This window comes from Rhyacophila brunnea, unplaced genomic scaffold (assembly GCF_057557595.1).
Source record: "Rhyacophila brunnea isolate RB1 unplaced genomic scaffold, BYU_Rbru_1.0 scaffold_20, whole genome shotgun sequence".
NCBI lineage: Eukaryota > Metazoa > Arthropoda > Insecta > Trichoptera > Rhyacophilidae > Rhyacophila > Rhyacophila brunnea.
Genome location: NW_028232860.1, coordinates 22,475,615 through 22,498,276, shown reverse-complemented (window position 1 = coordinate 22,498,276; position 22,662 = coordinate 22,475,615). Strand labels below are relative to the sequence as shown.

The 22,662-nt window shown below is 33.8% G+C and overlaps 1 protein-coding gene across 2 annotated transcripts in view; it reads left to right on the top strand.

The window, feature by feature from the left end:
* The window catches only part of hth (Meis homeobox homothorax), a 930,897-nt gene extending 909,167 nt beyond the window's left edge, over positions 1-21,730 (top strand). Inside the window, exons 12-14 of one of the 2 annotated variants that reach the window (XM_085948514.1) lie at positions 4,879-4,937; positions 19,669-19,863; positions 20,919-21,730. In XM_085948514.1, coding sequence (XP_085804640.1) covers positions 4,879-4,937; positions 19,669-19,832 — 223 coding nt within the window. In that variant the 3' untranslated portion in view covers positions 19,833-19,863; positions 20,919-21,730. Of the gene's footprint in view, positions 1-4,878; positions 4,938-19,650; positions 19,864-20,918 lie in introns of both variants that reach the window. The other variant, XM_085948513.1, reaches the window with a different exon arrangement.
* The last annotated feature ends 932 nt before the right edge of the window (positions 21,731-22,662 follow it).

Here is a 22,662-nt window from a genome sequence, read left to right as displayed (position 1 = left end):
GTAATATCTTTATACGGCAGTGACTGTCAACCCAGTTTTGTATTTGAGTAGCATGATGTCAAAGATAGACAATGATAAGAAGCATTCATTCTGTTATTTATTACGATACCAATTCATGAAACTTTGAAAAATAATGTATTTATGAAATATTTCAGTTTTAGTATAGGTAATAATCTGTATTATATTATAACCAATGATCATCCTTACATACAACCAACTTATAATTGTAAGAAAAAGAAATTCTCTAAAATCACAAACTTACTTTTTGTTAATTTTTATACAGTTATTATATACCTATTTCCCGTATAACCAGAGGCTTAAAATTCGGTACACAGACGCTAATGCAGTGACATTATACCTATTCAAAATTATAGGTGGTCCAGTAGGTACATGAAACGCGTGTCCCCTTCATACAACATTCATAAATTTCTTAATTATCTTATCGCAAAAACGTGCGTGTAAGCATGTCGCAATTGCGTGCATCTCAATCACAAGAGGCACGAGCTGAATGAAATCAACAACGAAAATTGGAACGGAGCCAAGCGCCCCGGTTCGTAGTTAACACACGCAGAGCAAATGACCGACAACGCCAACAAGTACATCGAACATTTACATCCGCTTCGTTCCTTCGTCTCGCATTCGAGTACGAGCCAGATATTGAATATTCCGCTCATCCGAAAGTGCTGATTGGTGCTATGTACAAAGAATGTCCCCATTGTCATGCGCTCAAATTCAAACATGAGTCAGCCGGGATGTGTTGCGCATCAGGAAAAGTGCAACTACCAGAAATTGAGATACCACCAGAACCATTGAACGGCTTGCTCATCGGCACGGTTCCAGATTCAAACCTGTTCCTGAAGTCCATTCGCACATTCAATTCATGCTTCCAAATGACTTCGTTCGGAGCAACAGAAATAGTTCACAATACTGCGGCAAATGGTCAACAATTCCATTCTACGTTCAAAATCAAAGGCCAAGTATACAGCAAAGTAGGCTCATTGCTGCCAATGCCAAACGAACCACATACATTTTTACAAATCTACTTCATGGGCGCGGCGGTGAGGACATCAATCATGTGGATGCACGTTGCGGCTACAATAGCCTCAATTCGCCTAATGCCAGGCGCATCGTCGGCGAACTGGACGCCCTGTTGAATGAGCACAATGAATTATTGAAATTCTTCAAAGCACACATGCACGAATTGCAAAGTGACAATCACGCTATTGTCATCAATCCTGATAAAACACCAGCTGGAGAGCACGTGTGTCGATTCAATGCGCCTGTTGTTGACGACATTGCTGGAATCATGGTTGGCGACCGCACATCGACGCGAGAAATCGTGATTCGAAGAAGAAACAATAATCTGGAGTTCATCGCTGACACACACCGTTCATACGACGCTCTCCAATATCCGCTAATTTTCTGGAAGGGACAAGGCGGATATTGCATAAACATTAAACAACGAGATCCTGTCACAGGTAATTCATTCATTATGAACATCATTACTCATTTTGAATTGAGAAAATGAATGGTTGATGTTTTTTTGTTTTTATCGGCGGTCATCGTCTACAGCGCTCTATTCCTCTTTCTGTCATAGATCCCATCCCCACACACGATACATTCGTTATTTTTTATTTAACAACCAAAATATTCACTAGAAATAATTTATATGGCAGAACAACGTTTGCCGGGTCAGCTAGTAATATTATATACCTATCCTACAGATTTAGTTTGCAATAATATGTCTGTAATATGCAAAAACTTTCTCATAATATTGAAGGGAAAAAAACTTATAGGTAATATAAATATAGAACACGACTATTTTGGGGTTCCACCAAATAAATAAATGATTTTTGAATTACTTACATAACCTATTTAGACGTATCCGTGTATCAGGCTAACATACGTATCATAAGGTGGAAAATCAAATTTCGAACCTAAGAAATATATTTTTTTCCAATTTATATTGCGGTATTCCATTTTCAAATAATTCTTTGTTCATTGTACACAATAACGGTGGGCTTCTAAAAATATTCTTATGCAGTTTTTAATAATTATTGTAGAAGTCTTACCAATTCTATTTTAAAAGTGAATAAACACTATTTAAATAAACAGATTCATAATAGAAATAACTGCTAGGCACTCTTGGATGTTATGTTCTGTATAATTTGATATATTCCGTCGCGTGGTATCTACAGACGCAAGAAGAATTCTCTAGCATGGCGTATAATCTGAAATCCGGAAAGTGTACTTTGCATACAAGATTATTTACAGATTTTCGCATTTCCGGCGGCGTGTTTTTATATGAAGCCACAAACGACACCTCTGGGAAATGTCTCCGTTTACATATTGTAATCATTGCTAACGTATCACTCCATAAATTTTCCAGCCACGAAATAAAACCATCAGATTATACTCTAAGATGTAATGCATGTGCGTCTTTCTCCTCTCACTCTATTGTGAATCCAAACTCTATATGGCTGCATAATATTGCCATAAACATACAAAATATGAACTTAATTTTTACATATTTTTCTTGTATTCCAAATTTCAAACATGTTTATTTCGAAATAGTGTCGTACAATAATTTTATTCAGCACAATCATTCAATACTGATTAAAACTGATAATTTGTTTTATAATTAGAAGCATTAATTTGTTATCTACTCAATAAAATTTAGGTAGTATTGTGTTTTTATATAATATTAAAATCAACTGTTTTATCAAATCGAATGATCTATCAACTCTGTACTTGACGGTGAGTTTTGTACTCAAATGGAATAGTACAAAACTCACATAACTTGATTAAAATAATGGTGATCCTGATTCTGTTCTCTTTTATGTAACTGTCAACTAATTCACCTGGAAACACACCACCATAACCAATAAAATTGTGTTTTACCATAAAGATTGTGTAAGGTGAGGTGAGGTGGTACAGAAAAAAAATCTTAAAATTGACAGTTTTAAGAAAATTTTTAACGTCATTTTAGCTCGGTATATCCGATAAGGAGCTCGTTATGAAAGTGAATAAATGTATGGAGAAAATCATAAACTAAAATGTCAACGAATGTTTCCACGTTACATCCGAGATCTCGCTATATCAGTGATCGTAATAACCGAGCTCGAGTGTATTTTGATAGTTTTGGTTCTATTCTAACGTTGGTTTCAAATTGTCCGGTGACCGTATGAATTCGGCAATTTTTGCAATTTCAGCGTAAAATACGCTATTCAGGCAGTGGTCCATTGATCCCGCGCAGCCCCGTGGCGTCAGCTGGTTTGGACATTTCCCAGTTTACCTCAGTCGGGTTTTTTCATCATTTTTAAGTGTACAAAAAAGTAGACACCGCGGCGCCAATGCGCGCATAGCCATAGAGCGAGGCGCGCTTTTGTAATGGGGTGGAAAATAGTGAGGTTTTGATGGCCAGCAGCGCCTCTGGCGGCCGCCACTCAAAGGTCCACCTGCCAAATAATAATGTGCCGGCGACGAAAATTACGCAAAATGTGCCGCGTTTTTGCATATCGGTGACGAAATCGGTATTTTTTTATTGGATATTAATTCGTAAAATGCGTTTTTAAACGCATTTTATTACTATCATATTTCACTCGATTAAAATCGTGCGAATGTATATTTTATTTAAATACCAATACTTAATATTATAACTTTATAACTTTTAATTTAAATTGCATTTGATACAACTCATATTTTATTTTAAGTATCACATATTCTGCATTTTATCGTTTTAATCAAAGATATTGCGAAAACGACTTTCCTATAATATCTATCATCATCAGCCGGGGTCGATCCACTGCTGGATGAAGGCTTCCCTTAGTTCTCCCCACTCTTCTATATGAAGTATACATGCATGAAATTGAAGCAAATAACGACTTGATATACTGATTAAGTTAGCAACAATTTACCTCGTATAGCAGATTCATTTGAAGAGAACTTCACACTTTTACTGTGGCATTTGTTTGCCAATTTAAATGGCCACGCTCAGCTATAAAAAACTTCCACGTCAATTTTATTTAGACAATCAAAACCAATAGATCGACCATTATTTTTAAGATAAATATTCATGTAAAACACCGAGAAGCCACCATTTTGTTTTTAGGGCTGCCAATAGAAGAAGAAAATAATGTGTTTATTACGAATATAACTACACAATATCAATAAACGTTCTTTTTGGAAAATCTGCCATCTAAATTCGTTATACGGAATATGTATAATACTCCTTCTATCTAAAGTCAAGATTGTTTTTAACAGAATAACTGAACTTGTTTGATAAACGCGGTACATATATAGACGGATCCTAAATAAAATATTAATTTTAAGATGAAATGTGGCCATATCTGTACATCAATTTGCTTTGCAGATTTATTTTTTGCAAACATCACACTGTTATTTCCTGCTTCTGTCAATAACCGAAAGCTTGTCAAAATACTTTTACTCCATTCCATAACGTACCAATGCAACTTGTGAATACCTAACCATCATTATTTAAAATATTTAGATTTTAGATGAATAATCATAAACAAATTCGTTTATCAGACGCACACAACAAGCAAAAAGTCAAAACAGCTGCCAAATGACGGTTCCAAAGAATACTTTATGGCGATCAATGTGCAGTGCACCGACTTACAAAATCTTGAGAAATTATCATTAAATATTGCATTTACTTAGTGAAAAGTTAATTATTACTCTCTCTGTAGTTATAATCCTTAACTATTGGGTTTTATCACTGTTTAATTGAATAATAAGTATGATAAACTTACCTTGGTTATTACTATTTTTTTTATTTTAAAATGTTACCTTGTTTACCTGTCTATGTAGGCAAATATTGACTGTTTTACTAATTCGTTTTTTTCTCTCTTTTTACAGGTTTATAAATGCGCGGCGTAGGATTGTCCAACCAATGATCGACCAATCAAATAGAGCAGGTGGGTTTTGCTAAATGTTACACATTTTTTTATTTATTTATCATTTAACAAAAAAATAAGTATGCTTATTTTATGAGAATCATTAATGTTTTTTTGGAAGTTTATAATTATTAAAAAAAATGTATTTTTTTATTCGACAAAAAATATCAAAAGTATCAGGCAAACATGAAATAGGTAAGATAAAAAATGTTTATCAAACGTTGCGTTTATCTATTTTTATGTAGGTATATATTGTGTGTTTGTAATTTACGCAATAGTGAATAGTACATTAGTATTGTGCCTATAGTATCGTATATGTAGTGGTCGGGGGGTGATCATTCCATAGCATGCCCGTGGGACGCGGCGGTGTGATCACTAAAAGCTTTCAGAGCTATCCGCTAGAGTAACTTTGCAAGTCGTCGATGTATCTACTTATTGGGTCCAAACCCTTACCCGTCTTATAGGTATTGCATTCTGTGCTCCGGGTATTCCGAAAATGGCACTTACTTGTAAATTGAGTAATTTCGTTACAGATTCAAATTGACGTATGTTGCAATGTTGTGGATTGATTATTAACCATTCGATCGAACTGCTACAATATTTTCACAAATCTTATTTTGTGCTCTACAAACAATTGCTCAGTATTTTGACGCCATAATATGTATTATGAACTAATTGTTCAGTACGTAATACAAATACCAGCGATACTATTTAAATTAGTTTTGTAAATGTGTTAAGTACACAGTTTTTTTTTACCATGTCCGATCCTAATAAGATCATATGGGCCTCCACAGAATGAAGGTTTTTATTAACAATTTTTTTTACGAGAAAGGATGTCAGCCTATTGCTCAACCTATTAGTTCCATACCCTGACTCAAACACAAATTGAAAAACAATATGTGGTTTTGCCAGATCCAGTATTCGAACCTACGACCCACGACGCTATAGGCTGACGCTTAAGCCGCGCGGCCATCGTGGTTTTAAAACAGTGTAGTACAGAATTTTTAATAAGTATGCATTCTTTACTTCACAATAATATTGTTTAATTATTTATTTCATATAATATTTGTGTGGATTTTTTTAACCAGTCCGCCTTTAATCAGATTTATATAATTCTTCTAATTTCTTGTAATTTCCCGGGATATAATATAGCATATGCTTACATCAAGAAATGTGCTACCAATAAAACTAACTATGTACTAAAACCGACTCAATAATAATGCAGAAAGCACACACGATACAAATACAAGTAGTAAACACCTTTCGAGGAACTTTCCTGTGCCCTCTTTTCCCTCAAGTGCCACCCAGCCTCTCCATACGCCCATAGAGCCTCTCCCTCCCAGCCAAGAGGCCATAAAGTTGAAGCCCATCAGCTGTGAACCGGTAATTGTTTACTGCTCGCTAAAGACCATTACGTCGTAGACAAGGTTTGTTGTTCTAACGTCATATACCGAGTACCTACTTACTTACCTTTGGGTATTTCTGCGCAACACTAATTTTGTTCGAGACACAAGAGCTATGCATGATTTCTTATACATTGTATCTACTAAAATACGTTTATCTTAGTAGGAAAATTAAGCTCATTTTTTTCACAGTGTTTATCATAATTTGCTATAACAGCTTTTGCATTACACGAAATAATGAGAATAACATTGTATTATTGTATGCAGGTAAATACATGATTGCAGTTGCAATGTGAATGTGTTTAGTGCAGTAGAAATACTGTTATCAAGAAACTATTTTTGTAATTATACCCAAACTTTAACTACGACTCACTATCTATCTCTATCGTGTCGCTTCTTGTGAGGTTACATTGTTCAGGCCTATTCTTTTTTACTACTTTACAATAAAATTCTAGCAAGCTTTTCCGCCCTTCCCAATTCCAGGACAAAACATTTACGAGTCGTATTGTTAAAAAATTAGACATACCGCTGCGTGTCTTCTAGATTCTAGAATCTAGCTTCTAAATCATCACATTCATCGTTGCGAATCACTTCTTGGGAACATCAAATCATTTACTCATGAAGTGTGGCTTGATTTTTGTCTCAATATTAGCGTGACCTCATTTTTGCTTAATAGCGTACATAAGTGAAACGGCAAATAATTTTCAACAGTATGTGGAACGAAATTTCGCAGTCGTTGCCAGTCGGAGAGCGATAGTCGACCTGTTCGCACGTTAATTTGTTTTGTGATGACGTCGGAGGAATATATTTTTAAATCGTATAAAGATGACTAAAAAACGTTCCGCATGTGCTTGAAAAAGAAAACATGTCAATGAATATACTAGTATTATTACGAATATAATAATAAACATAACATTAAAAGGACGCATGTTGAATTTCTATGACAAATTATATTTCGTTCGGCTCGTGTCATTTGCGCAATCCACGCATCGCCTAGTCGTGATCTTTTTAGTTAGACCATGCCTCAGCTGTAGTATAGCCTTAACTTATCATTACAACTAAACTATTGCTAAATAGTAAATTAATAAATATCTTGAATATTGGCATAGTACCCAAGATCCACATAGTATTTATTCTTCCAAATATATCTAGGTTGTGAATGTATAATTTACTAATACCTGCATATTTTATTGTTTGCCAATGTGTTTTAATTCCCGATTACAGAAAAGACGTTTCACAACAAATTAATATGATTTTTTTTAATAGATTCATCGCCCAACTTAAATGGAATCAACTATCCGTTCATTGTCCGTATAATACACACATTGTTGCCGTAGTATTTGCTATTTGCTGTTTTCTTTATGGTTAACAATGTTGCCATGATAGATTTACGGTCTATCAAACAAGTTCGTGATAATTAAATAATTTGTGTCAACACGAGATTAGCTTTAGACGCGTCAGTATAATTTAAGACAGTAATTAGTTGCATTATGCAATGTAAAGACTTTAAATTCATAATATTATAATGTAGTGGACAGTATTTTTTATTCCTGCAAGACATATTTGGTGGTTATTAACTTTACTTTATTGAAATATGTTAATTCTTCGAATAAATTTCACGATTGACCACAACCACTTAGTCAATATCACAATCACTTATTAGGGTACATTTATAGCAAACTATATAGGTATTTTTCTGGAAAATTTTAGAACCTTTTCCGTTTCATATAGGCTGCTCTACATTAACACCGCAGGCAATTTCCCGACCAGAAAATAAAATTCCGACCTTGTCATCGGAGAGTAGCGGCCGAAAAGGCACATACATTTCCTTTTTAGCACACCTAACGGTCACTACGATAAATAATTTCGGTGGCATTTTTCCACTCTGAATTAAGGATGGGGTGAATATCGATATTCCGTATCGTATTGGATGATATGTTTTAGTCTACTAGTTACATCTAAAACCCAAAATTATATTACTGCATCAGTGTAAACATGACATAGTATGAGGGGTTCATAGTTCGTATGCAGTTCACCGTTAGCGGTTGCACTGTGAACAGATGGCCGTATAACATTGAGATCAAAACATGCCTCGTTATTCGTTGATTATTTCCATGTATGGCGTGAATATGTTGATAAGTCTAAAAACAATATTCTCTGAGCAGCTATTTATTAGGTTGGTTTTCTGTGGTAAATAAGGAATGTTTTTAAATTGTAGTTTGTTAATAATTTACGTTAATATTTTAATAAAATTTAAAAACATATCTGATTCACGAAAGAAAACCAAACGAACACATAGCTGTTCTGAGTTGTTAATGAAGTGTTTAGACTTATCAACATATTCACGCCATGTACGGATTGTACGATTAGGTACCTACTTACTTGATAACCTACTTTGGAAAAATTCATAATTCTATATAAATATATACGATAATATTGTTTTTCTAATTTACTTCAATACCTGCCTATTTTCTTCTGTCTTTCCCTTGTATTCCAGAGGTTTATATTACGTATTTTATTTAGACATGGTTTTGATGTCAATATTATACGACCATGTGTTTCCGATACAACAGCTTACGGCAGTGGCGAAGACTCCATTATATACATACTTCAATAAGCACCATCTATGACATCTCTCGAAAGTTTAAAAAAATAGAACACACCGCGTTTCGCTTCACATATTGTATAGGATTATTTTCGCGTGAATCGACGGGTTTTTCAATATGAAGTTTTTTTCTCATTATTTCAAAATGTCTGGCGTCCCGCATACAAATGTACAAGCTGTTTCGTTAGCGCTTACGTCGCGAGAGCACATTTATTCAAAATAATTAACTTCAAAATAATTTCTATGGGATTCAATCACATAAATTGATTATAATATTGATTGATGTTAAAAATATAAAATAATTTATCTCGTGATTTTTATTCATTTATTAATTCACTCATTCGACAATTTAGATATCTGATATTGTACCTACCTAAGTCTGTGTTTTTAATATAGAAGTACTTATTTTAAAATGTCTAGTTTTACGGGTTAAATTATAAATTGTTATGGAACATAATATATAATATACAACAACGGATATTTTCATAGATGATAAGTAATATATTTTGAGCGTATGTTACGTTTATAAATGTTTAGGAAAATAGTAATTCAAACTAATTGCTTACTTTTATGGACTAATTATAACAAACCAATTAATCTTTTGAAATTTCTTCGTTTTAGCGTACCTATTCATCAGTTGTAATATTGGGTTATCTTCTTATTTCCCGCAAATATGTCTGACAAGCATGGTTACTCCCACAGCCTACGTCTTTCAAAAAGTCACCCTTCGCCACTGGCTTACGGTGACCTGTAATACGGCGAACTGAATACGTATAATTTTCCCGACACGAGTATGCAGTTGGTCATTTTTAATAAACTTTGAATTTTTCAAAATACAACTATCGCTAAAGTACAGGGCCACTCTAAATTTATACCTATAATACGAGTATATAAAGTAAATTATCAATCAAGAGATTGCTACTATCATATTTCTAGAATGTTTAATATTAATTATAAATAAAGAATTAAAGTTTGTAAATTTAAAAATCGTAAGTTTAGTCTACTATGCACAGTCCAGCACATCAAACTATATTTTAATTAAATAAAATATCGATGTGCAGGGTGGCTGGGTCCAGATTGGAAATGTCTAAATCATCCCTACGCTGGCATCGTCGATCACTTTGCGTCGAGGTCAGAGCGTCTACCACCTCGCCCTTCCAGCGTCCGCGGACCGTCTTCGACGACTCCAGATTTATTGGCGACGTGAAAATGGCCCCCGGCAATTAGTTCAGAGCGGCTAATAGGGAACTTGGGGACCGTTATCTGGCAATAGACCGGAGGAAGGCAGTTTAACCACCCCTGCAACCCGCCCTCCCGACTCGCTTTAGCATCGCGCTTCATACTTGGATACTTGTAACACCGGAGCTAAGCTGGAACGGTGTAATATGTTACCCACCTGATATTTCTGATCGCCTGATCTATCCGTGTAGTTTTTTTTATTACTTATTTGTTTACTCATATAATAATATTAATATGGCATTACACCTTACGCCAAGATGACATACATCATACGACATAAGTTTATGCTTCTGAGAATATCGGAAATGCAAGCATTATCCCTGAAATATTTTCAAAGATAAAATCACCTACGAGAATCAATACGTTCGAGTTCATAACGTTCATTAAAGGGGTCGATACTATCAATTTTCTATTGTATATAACTTTTCTGTTTCATATTGATTATTTTTCGTGTAAGAACAATGAGTATTTTTGTTATAATTGATTTTCTGGATACTGTAGCCAAAATAAGCCGATTCCAAACAAATCGTATACTGTGTTTCTAAAACTTACAATATGCCAGTACCTCTTTAGCAAAATAAATTTCACCGACATACCCATTATAACTTTTAAATTCTAGACATTCTTTAGCGTTTATTAACTGCCACCACAACATATTAGGTATTTAAGATCTATAGCTACACAGATTCTCTTCATATAACTTTTCAGATTTTAGATACATAATATCGTATACAGTAGGTACGTTGTCCGATATAATAGTGAACATTCTGTACCTACGATGACAGCATTGGGCTAATTATTAATCAGTCAAATATTTTTTTAAGTAAACAAAGTCAACCGCGTATCACAGTTTGAGAAACACTGATTTTAGTAAATACATACAGAGTATTGCAAAGTAAGACAGTATAATATTATTATGTATCTATAATGTAAAAATAATACAATTAATTATGACAACCTTCATCATAAATACCTACTTACATAATGTTTCTTAACACATCAGAAACATATCATGACTCGACTGAATTAGTAATAATATAAGTGAAACATTCACAACCAGGCCCTTGGAAAGTTTGAAAAGACGCTAACAGCTTTAGTTTGAATTGCGCTTCCCGTTTGTTACGCCACAGTACACACATGAAGGGGCGTGTTGCCATGACGGATGGTGGAGGCAAAGCATGTGGTAGACTTTCGTTAGTTTTTTTTTAGACGTCCAGATTTTGACTCCGTAAACAAATACGGATGTGAAGTAGCTGCTTATCGCCCTCCTGCGCATGTCCAGTCTTTTATATCCGGATTGCTTAAGAGATACTTAAATATTTAATTTTTTCAAAATCAGGTTTCATAATATGTTTATCGAATTATTGGCAGGCAGCCTATGTTGCCTTTTCATATTGAAAATAATAATATTCCATAATTTTATTGAAATCTTGAAAAGCTGGTATTTTCCACAGTGAAAGATAAAATGTGTCGATACATTTCAAATTCAGCCAAGTCCACCTTTAGGTATTTTTTACTTTTTTGTGAATTGCTGAAGAACTACTGCTTTCTAACATTTCTGCATTATCAAACAGTGGAATTTATTAATTTTAAATATTCTATACTCGAAATGATATATACTTTCACCCTTGTGACTGTGTATTTGAGAAAACAAAAAGCTTTTTTTCTCCTATTCATCTCTATTATGAACTTGGCTGATTTTAAAATCTAGCGACACAAATAATATAGTGGAAGTAGTTACACTGTCTTCATAGAACAATACAATGAAGCAGAGTGTATTTGTATATTTTTTCACTTAACTACAATTTTTAAGTTACTCTTATTTTTCGGCTATTCATCTATCGAAGGTCAAAATTGCAGTACATAATATCCTTACCCTTTGTCAGCTACACCAGATTACTAATGCCTTGAATCTTGAGTTATTTACACTATTAAAAGCAGTAAATCAAACTACTCATTGCGGAAAATGTGGTCAAAGTACAGGTCTTTTCTTCGCTCGATAAGTAGCCAATAAGCTCTTAAAACTTGATAATGTAATCAGCTCAAGAAATTTTCACAGTACGCCGATATAGCCACATATCGAAAGCTTCCATTTAATTTAAATAAATATAATTTGTTAGTTGTTTAAAATCGATCTAAGTCAAAAATATAATGTAGGCGCTACTTTTAACTTCAGCGCATCTATTCTATACACAAGACTGCTTTCGGCCTTTACGACAGCTAACTGGGATAGGAAAGTATTGAAATATCAACACTTATTGTAACAATTACAATAAGTTAGCCGTATGATCTGTCAAAACTGTCTATCTTACCAAGACATCCAAGAGAGGTACTGTTAAAACATAGCACTTATTGTAACAATTACTACTAACTTATTGTAATTGTTACAATAAGTGCTAATACTTGGATACTTTCCTAGCCTAGATAGCGGCCAAAAGCAGTCTTGTGTATAGAATAGATGCGCAGAAACAATTAATTACCACCCTACTTACCACACTTTTATATAAGTTGTCACTAGATATTTTTATTTTAGATTCATTAGATTTGAAGCAACACTGAAATCACATAAAAGAACGGATATATTTTAAGTATCAACTGAAAATCTTTTTCTTTGTGTTAGGAAATAAAAACACGCTCAACACCACGACTAACGACATTCTGGTATACTGTAATCGTTTTCCTGAAATAATCTCCGCGATAAATATGTATTTTCGCTTTTTATCCCGGATTTAAAAGAAAGCTATCGGTTTTCCACGCACGGCGGAGCGCCGGCCCTCCGCGGCGCTTTCCCGGGCAGTGGTTTTCCGCCCCCGAGCCCCCCTGCTCGGTGCCCCCGCGAACCCGGGACGGGAGAGTGATGGATAACCCAGAACGGGTCAACGGTTTCGGACATTATTCTCTTTTTCCCTTTTTTCTGTTTCTTTCTCTGACCAAAAGAGGCCGCGTATAAGTAACCATAACTAACGAAACACCACCGCTGTGGCAGTGACGGTCGTAGTGAATGTGATAATTCGATCACTTCACAGAATTTTTCTCTATTTTTAGACATATGTACACCACAGTTGTAGTAATAAACAGTTACATGTTTATTGTACGTATTACATTTCGTTGCACCACAGATCCCCGTGAACTAACGTATCAGAAAGAGATGAGAAAAAAAAATCCGCGTTATTCATGGAGCATATCAAACAGTAATGTTTCAATTTTATTAGATTCAATAAGATCATTAATTTGATAGTATTGTTAGAATTTTTGATAGGTAGGAACGACTTAGTACCTAGCATCTACTTGGTATCCTTATTTTGGAAATAAAAGCTAAGCACTGTCGTACATAGCAAGTCGTCTCGACTGGGATGTGATAATAAATCAAAACGGCCGGAAATGTTGCAATTCTCTTCCACGCGCATAAACGAGGCCATGCCGGGACAGTGGCGTCACGTGGCTTGCCGAAACGAATGAAGAAGCAGCTTCTGCACATGCACGATGCAACATTTTGCTATGCTACCTGGGTCCCATGTCGAATGAATAAGCAGCTGATGTTTTTTTTCTATCAGAAATATCGCACTAGTGCGGTTGTTCTTTAGTTACATGTGTTTTGTAAATTTCAACAAAATTACATTGATAAATTCGACCTGTTGAGGTCGATACGATACGAGTTATTACGTGAGACCGGGTTATAACTACGCACGTTTTGTAAAACCAGTTTTCTTAATTAGATAAGTTTTCAACATTAAGTCGTACTTTAACTGATACAGGCCCCAAACAATCTACCCACTCTCAATTCTGCCTGCATACAATTATAAAGAAGTGACAATATGTGACAAGTGTGCCACTGCATCCTGTGGTATATCCCCGCACAGTTAGCGAATTTCGCATAGGGTACCCACAACTGCCACCAAAGGCTTTTTTATACCTTACCGAGAGAGATCGACCCCCCACCCCCCACTCGCTACCCCTACATATACGGCGGTCTTGGTTGAGCGAATGCTTTTGTGTAGCATTTGTGAATAATTGAAACTTGCTTCGCCGACAGATATGCTGGTTTTTTTTTTTAATATATTTTATGTTACTACGACATCTAGACGCCATTTGCGGTCGTGTTTTATTGGATTTTCCGAAAAAAAACTTTTTTTGTTGTAATTTTGAACGGCTTCTGTGACTCGATCATCGCAAATGACCTAGTTCAATGCCACAGAATCAAAATATCATTACATAACATTTCTATTTCGATACGACCATATTACGCTACAAAAATACATACCTAACTGTATTATTAATGTAATTAATATTTGTTGTAAACGACGTCTTTATGGTTGATTTTAATGTTAATTTCCTTTTTTTCCCATCGTATTGCATTTTGAAATTACAACAATATGATTATTTCTATTTTCAACATTTATTTGAATCAGTTTCTGTAATCATTTAGTTTTTTAAAACATTATTTTTTCATATTCTTTTGGCGGGAACGTATTTTTGTCAGACTATCGTTTTTTTTTTTTTTAATATTTGCCTTAATTTGAAGAATCGAATCTATTTTACGAATCATACATACCTTACCATTCAACTCACTTTTGCGATCCAGGTTTCACCTTTACTTCACCAATGACAAAATACACATAGATACAGAATATAGTTGATTCTTGATTGATTACCAAATTAGTAGATTATACGGCAATTAATATTGCAACTAACTGTCAATTACTGGTGTAAAAATTTAATAGACTGGCTACCTAAAGAGCATGTTTGCTTGCAACAATCACTAGACATTCGCGTTCTTAAGTATACCTACATTCTATTTTTCTATTTCAAAACAGCATTTGAGCCAACTGTGGGATTCAAACTCGCGTACCACATCTTTCGAACGGGCATGTCATTACTCCAAAATGAGCACAATATTATATTATTTTACAGAAAAATTATCACGTTCGGTTTTCTTTAAGACAGCAATAGTACATGATCAGCTCATATATATATATTTTCAATTGTTTTCAAAAAGATATTTGCGTAATTTTTTTTAACAATATTCAAAACAGTTATTTCGCATTTATAAATTAATCATGATACATTATAATATGTGATAATAATACATTTTATAAAACTTCATCAAACTACTAGTGTGCTACTACAATCAATTTTCATATGTTTGGTCGCAAATTTCACTAGCCCGGCCGTTTCATCTTGCCCTAATGAATTTATCACCAGCGCATAAATCCACGGATGATTCTGGTTTATGCCATGGGTAATTATTAATCCGTGTCGCACACCGAGCCACGGATGCATTTCGTTCAATGCAGTCATGCAACTGTTTACCAGCTAAATGAGAAAACTTGGATTGGATTTCGTTTTGTTTTCTCTGTTAGAGGTTCCTCTTAGGACAATATTATGTTTCGGGAATGACAAAAGTTTTGATGGTTTCACGCAAAATATGCAACCCTATAGTCCCTCCGTGTTGTCATATTCTTACATAACTATAATTAGTATTGATAATAACATTAATTTAAGTTTTTGACAAATATTTTTTTTTTATAAAAAATATCAATTGAACTAACTATAGATACATATTAGGTAAAAAACAATCCCGTGTTTAAAGTGTAGAAATAACCAAAACATTTCTCAATATAGCAGTGGCGAGGTGTGAGAGTACACCGTTATTCGACATAAATAGTGTACACTAAACTTTGTCAGTCATACTTAATTGTTTTCATTGAACTAAGAATACAATTTGCAGATAGTGTTGATTAGTTATTAAAATTTAATTAAACCCTGCATAAACCAGTGTAATATATATGATAATCCGACATAAATAGTGCACGCTTTTTCAATCATACTTATATTTGTTTTCGTTGAATAATTAAGAATACATAATATTACAGATGGTGTTGGTTAGTTTTTTAAAATACATTAAACCATGTCTATACCAAACCTTAATCGATAAAAATATTCTTCTATCTATAAAATATTTAAAATTATGTATGGTTTAATGGCATAATTTTAGATCTTTTATCTTCTATTATACACTATGATTTCGATTAGGCTGGGTTTAATTGAATTTTAAAAACTTACAAATACTATATATACATGGTTCAATGAATACATAAGTGTTACTGATAAAGTTTAGTGTGAACTATTTATATCGGATTTTAACAGTTTACGTTAAAACCCTTCACTATATTATATTCAGGTTACGTCCAATCTAATCATTGTTGCAGTTTTGAAATGAATAAAAATTCAATAAATTACTTAAATTATTTGAAACAATGATTATACATGTTGTATATGAAAAGTGAACGGTTTTGATGTCCTTTCAAGTTTCTACGATAAAAATATATGTAATTTCTCATATTGAATATGTCAAATGGTAGTTTAAGATTATTTTAACTACACGGATCGATAGGCAGAAAGATGTGATATCGCTTTGTGATGTGGGCTGTATCGGAAAAGTGGCTTTGGGCGGGAAACGGCTGGACCGCCGGAAATGCGGCAGTCATTTCTTCCAGCGTCACCTCATCCGTCCCCTGCTATCCCATCCTACTTCTGATCGCCTGATACTTTTCAATCTCGCGTACGTAGTACAGAAACGAATTAAAACTATTGAATTTGAGTGATTTTTTTTTTGGAATATAAATACGGATAATTTTATAAAAAATAAATACGATTAATTTTCTGAATACATATTTTTATTATATTGTGTCATTTATAAATAAATACGTAACATTTTCTTTCAATTTATAATTATTAACCCAACAATTACACCCACGAGATTCAGAATTGACAGCTGTTGTTATCATCTCAAAAATTAAACCAAGTTTCACTTATTGGTACAAATCAAGTTAACGATAAAACACATCGAAAATAACGCACTTATAATAATACAATAATTAATTTCGAGGTGCAATTATATACGGGTAGGAGACTGCGTGCCCATATCCAACCGTTGTCTATCCGTCATTTGATCCAAAGGCACTGACTGGATGTCCATTGAAATGGAACGGATGGGTTACTTGTAAATTAATGTACGTGTGCAGTTCGCCGTAAGCTGTTGTGCTGGAAACAGATGGCCGTTTACCATTGAAATCATACAATGACACGTTTTTCGTAGATCATTTCACTAACACCTACTTTTAAATCATTCGTAATTCTATATAGTTAAATATATATCTACGATATTATTGTATTTATATTTTTCTTTATATTCTGGTGGTTTTAATTACGGTTTTTTAAGTTTTTTTTGTTATTTAGACATGACTTTGATCTGATAGCTATACGGCTATCTGTTTTCGATACAACAGCTCACGGATAACTGTGATACGGGGTAGAAGAACGCGCGCCTGGATTCAAACGCAATTTAAAAAAAATCAAACCGAATCAATTTATTTACTTTGATTTCAGTGTTGCACGATCGCGATTTATCTACTATCGCTAGCTCAATAATATTATGAGCACCGATTTCATATTAGCTTACCATCAATTATCTGAAGATTCGGGCACCCTCGGAATAATCTGTCCGTTATTATTATGTTATGGCCGTAATGCAAAATCAGCCATTACGAAATGTCGCCGCCATTGTGAGAGTAGTGTGCCCTCCCGCGTAGGCCTCTGCCCTCTTCCTGCCGCCGCGCTGACTCTCTCTTTCGCTTCCCTTTATTGCTTCCTGTTATCCCAATAACGGCTCCTTGGCCCTTGATAGAGAACCATGCAGTGGTAATAACTCTCGTAAATCAATGGACCGTGGCGGATAATGGACATTCTTATGGTTGGTGGGAGAGACAAAAAAAAAGAAAGCAGATTTATTAGCCCGAAAATCTTTGTGGGAGATTTTTGACATTTCATTCGCTCTTTCCTCCCTCTCCTACGTTTCTATTGTTAATTTTTATGTTACATCGTGTGTAATTGCGTGTCTTTGTTACATATCCAGCCACTCTCACAAAACATAATAATAGATACTAAATAAAATGTCAAATATTAAAACTATTAAAATTCATTTATATCAAAGACGCTGAAGAAATTCTAATCCACTAGATCAGCGATGGTGAATCTTTTTATGCTTACGTACCAAACAACTAAAAAAAAATATTTATAATAATGGGTCAACGATTGATATAGGGAAGGGGACATAAATTAGGAACAGAATTCTGAAGCTATTAGTAGTATTATTGTAAATTTATAGAAATACAGTGATGATTTAAAAGACGGCCTTGAAAACGTCCAAATTTATCATACAGTTAATAAATTACAGCAAAATCTTAAAAAGATTAATATTTCTCACAAATTTATTATATATTATTACCCAAATAATAAAAAAATCCATGCAGATAACTTCAAAAGGGCCCATAACATAGCCATTCAAATATACACGTAGATACATGTACACAAAATATAATACACTGATATTATTATAATATGGTGTCCTCAGTGCCATCTTCAATAATTATTATTTTTATCATGGGAAGCCACTAAGTCTGTTGGTGCGCCGTGCTTCCATGCCACAACATTACAATTCATTTGTGACAGATTGATATTATATTAAGGCGATACTTCAGTGAAACGGCAAATAATTTTCAACTCTATAGGCGCGATGAAATTTTGGACTCGCTGGCACTCGGAGACCGAACGTCGAGGTGTCAATACGTCAATTTTTGTTTCGTGATGGCGACGGGGGTATTAATTCTTAAATCGTGTAAAGATGACTAAAAACGTTACCCATTTACTTTAAAAAGAAAACATGGCAATGAATATATTATTATTGTTACTAATAGAACAATAAACAGAACATTAAATGGACGCATGTTGGATTTATATGACAAATTATATTTCCTTCGGAATGCGTCATTTGCACCCGCGACCCGCAATCCACGCATCGCCTAGCCACGATCTTTTTAGACCACGCCTCAACTGAGGTATAGCCTTAATATGATGTCGGGTAGGAAATACGGTTTTGAAAATGATATAAGTATCTCTGAAAATGTTAACTTCTATAAGAATATCCTCGATTCGAATTGAAAAGATTTTAGAAGTAATAAGATAAATTGATGGGAAACTGTTAACACTAATCAAAACTAACAAAAATCAACAAAGTGGCGTTTTGATAAGAAATTATTATTGTGTTATCCAAGATATTTTAGAGTATTAATTAGTGTAGGCCGTAGGGTATTTCAAAGAATTTTCCTGTAAAATTATTTAAATTTGAGTTGCAATTTTCTGAATGCATTGATATTAACACATTATTTTTCACTTTTTTTTTAATTTCTCAAAACTAATGTGCGATTTTTTTATCCATTCACACTAATGGAATCTTAATAGATACAAAATAATTAATTGCCGTACGTGTTAATTGGTAAAAATATTACATATTTATTTCAATTATTACCAGGCTCGCAGAAGCATATTATAGGTTTATTATATTAGAAGATAGGTATATTATATTAGAAGCATATTATAACCTTTGAGTGGCATTCTATTGATATCCGACAGCACGGTTTAATTTCAGTTGATTATCCATTTGCAGTGTTTCCTCACGCTGGTCCCAGCGGCGCCTACAGTCCCGACGCGACCATGGGCTACATGATGGACGGCCAGGCGCAAATGATGCACCGTCCCCCCGCGGATGCCGCCTTCCACCAAGGATACGCGCATTACCCGCCCGCGGAGTACTACGGCCACCATCTATAATTGCCGGTCACTATGCCCACGCTCAATGAAGGTAAGATTGTTTTCGTCTGTATACCAAATATGAATAAAGTATCTACCTCCTCGCGTGTTATGCCATCCTAATACCAAAACATATTAAAACTTAGAAACACACCTGTTGGGAAAACAAACTTGTACCGAGTGGATTCGAAATTATTCTCAAGAAATATCTTGGATGGTCGCGCTTACCTACTAGTCAATACCATTATCCCCAATCGGTCAACGACAACAAAAAATTCATACTTGCGAGATTTTTCTAATTGTATCTACCCAACTATTACTAAATTGTATGCATTTTAAAAGCCTTGTTTATAAATAAATTTGCTTTTACGATGCAAATAATAAAATTATTATTCAAATTTTTTATACATTTTCATACCTAATTTATTATTCTCATTCATAGTCGTTCCCTCATGGCTGAGGATCGTGACCACCTGTTTAAATTATATAATCTTTTGAGCGACCGAGACTTTCCATCCCTCTCGATCCTCTGCTTCTCTCAGGGCAGAGTGAATGCTGTCCCCAGTCATCTCCTTTACTTGGTAGCTCTAGCGCACCGATGCTCTCATCTGCTTTGCTTTCCCTAGAGGTCACTCAAAACCATCAGTCTCTCTCCAGGTTGTCCAATTCGCGCCGAACCATATGTCCAAAAAACTGCAGTATAAAATAACATTGTATAAAAATTGAAAAATACTTTTCGTTAAATTTTAAGATGCAGATATACATTAGTTGTACAATAGTTGCATCTAATTTAGATACCTACTCTAGGTTTTGAGGCTTTCTTTGAGAAAAATATTTTACATTAAATATTTTTTTTTAATCGGGTGGGTGTACCCATCATTATTTGTATTATAAATTCTTACGACAGTCAAAATGTAAATATAAGGCACCGAAATAAATTATAGAGCTTTGCCTACTTAAAAAAAATAATACATATTAAAGAATTTGCATAATATTTAGAGTACTAAATGTCTTATTTTCGATATCAATAATAAATTTATGTTATAGCGTTTATTTTTTGTAAAATATAGTGTATGCATTATGATTAAAATTGTGGTTTTCTTTCAGGCGGCGAAGCTGATTCGTAGAGCAGACTTGAGTTCTGGGCTCCAACGTGAGAAAATGCCTACAACCCTTGTTCACCGTTCAAGACCATCAAAACAACGCAGGATTAGTGCAAAAAAAAACAAACATTGCGACTTATCTCCTGTGTGCTTAACTCAAATAATTTTGGAAAAAAAACAATCTGAAAAAAAAACTAAATTAAAAATAACACGTTAACTATTTTACATAATAATAAAAAAATGTTATTTTTGTTCCTTCACAAGACACTGAAGATAATGAATTTAATAAACCATGAGACATTCTTTTAATGCGTTGTGAATAAATCGTAAATATTAATCGTTTGGCAAGTTACATTGGCATTTATATCACAAAATAAAAACTATACTATGAACTCTCGTAAATGTGAATTATCCATTGTACAAAAAATGTAAATTATGTTTTTATGAAGTTGTGTTTTGCGTGTGTGATTTTTTGAGTTGTCATGTGATCGTCGCTTAACTAATAGCATGCTGGAATAAAGAAGAAGAAAACGCAGCATCGTTAAATATAAAATATAAGAAAATATGTCTAAAGTATACCTACAACGAACGCATGAGAGAGTGACAAAGGATTTTTGGGTTTCTTGGTGATGATCAGCGAGACTTGGAAAGCCTTCTGGACTGGTCTCTCTCCTCAGTATACGATTAATTGCTATTTTTGTAATAGTTGAAAATTTATAACAATGTAAAAAAAATAACCAACATGATCGATCAACCCGAATGTCTCACGTGGAATCATAAAACAAACAAAAAAAAACCAATTCGTTTTTTAACTACAAAAAAATAATCAATATTTTTTTATGATTAAATATCGTGGAAAATAAAATTCCACGCACTTTTTGACCGTTATGTTCAGTTTCATGAAATTTCTACGGTCAAAAAGTTCTCACGTGAGACATAACGGTCTACGGTTTACCATTGTTAATTGGTGACTTAATAAACTATGCAGGTTTGTACACAAATATACAAGAGGTGCAATTCTACAACCGTGCTCGATATCCATTGTTTTTTTTTAAATTTAAATATAATATGTCGTGTACATTATATTTAAAATAATGCAATGATTTTCAATGAGGGCACGGTATAACTAGTTAAGACCTTATAATAAATATAAAAAAACATGGTTCATAATAATAATGTGTAATTTTAATAAACAAATGTTTTATATAATATTACTTGAAAGGTGTGCTGGAAGATACACAAATGAACGTAGACCGCATCTACACACCTACTTATAAATAATAAACAAATATGAAATTAATTTAGTTACGAATAAGTAATTATAATTTAAATTAAGCAAGAATCTAACGTTAATTGTGTATAAATTATGGAAGGCTCTAGAGAAATAATTATTCAGCGTATGAAATAATAGAGTGAAAGAAATTCACTGCAAAATTAGTGATATTGCTTATTCGACAAACAAATCACAGACAGCTTTTGACTGCCACTAGGTTTGCACTGTAAATAGTAACAAAACAACATTATGAAAGAAACTAGATGGCAGCCTATGATAAACGATCTTACTAAATGAAAATTTGTATACGTAAATGTCCCCGTAATTGCTTTTTTTTTACATTGTAGCATCATACCGCCTTGTTCACACGGTACCCTAACTGACCGATTATACGGAAAAAATTCTACATATTAATTCAAATAAAACCGGATCTTTCTAATGTTCTAAAGATTATAAATAAAAAATTCTGCTATTT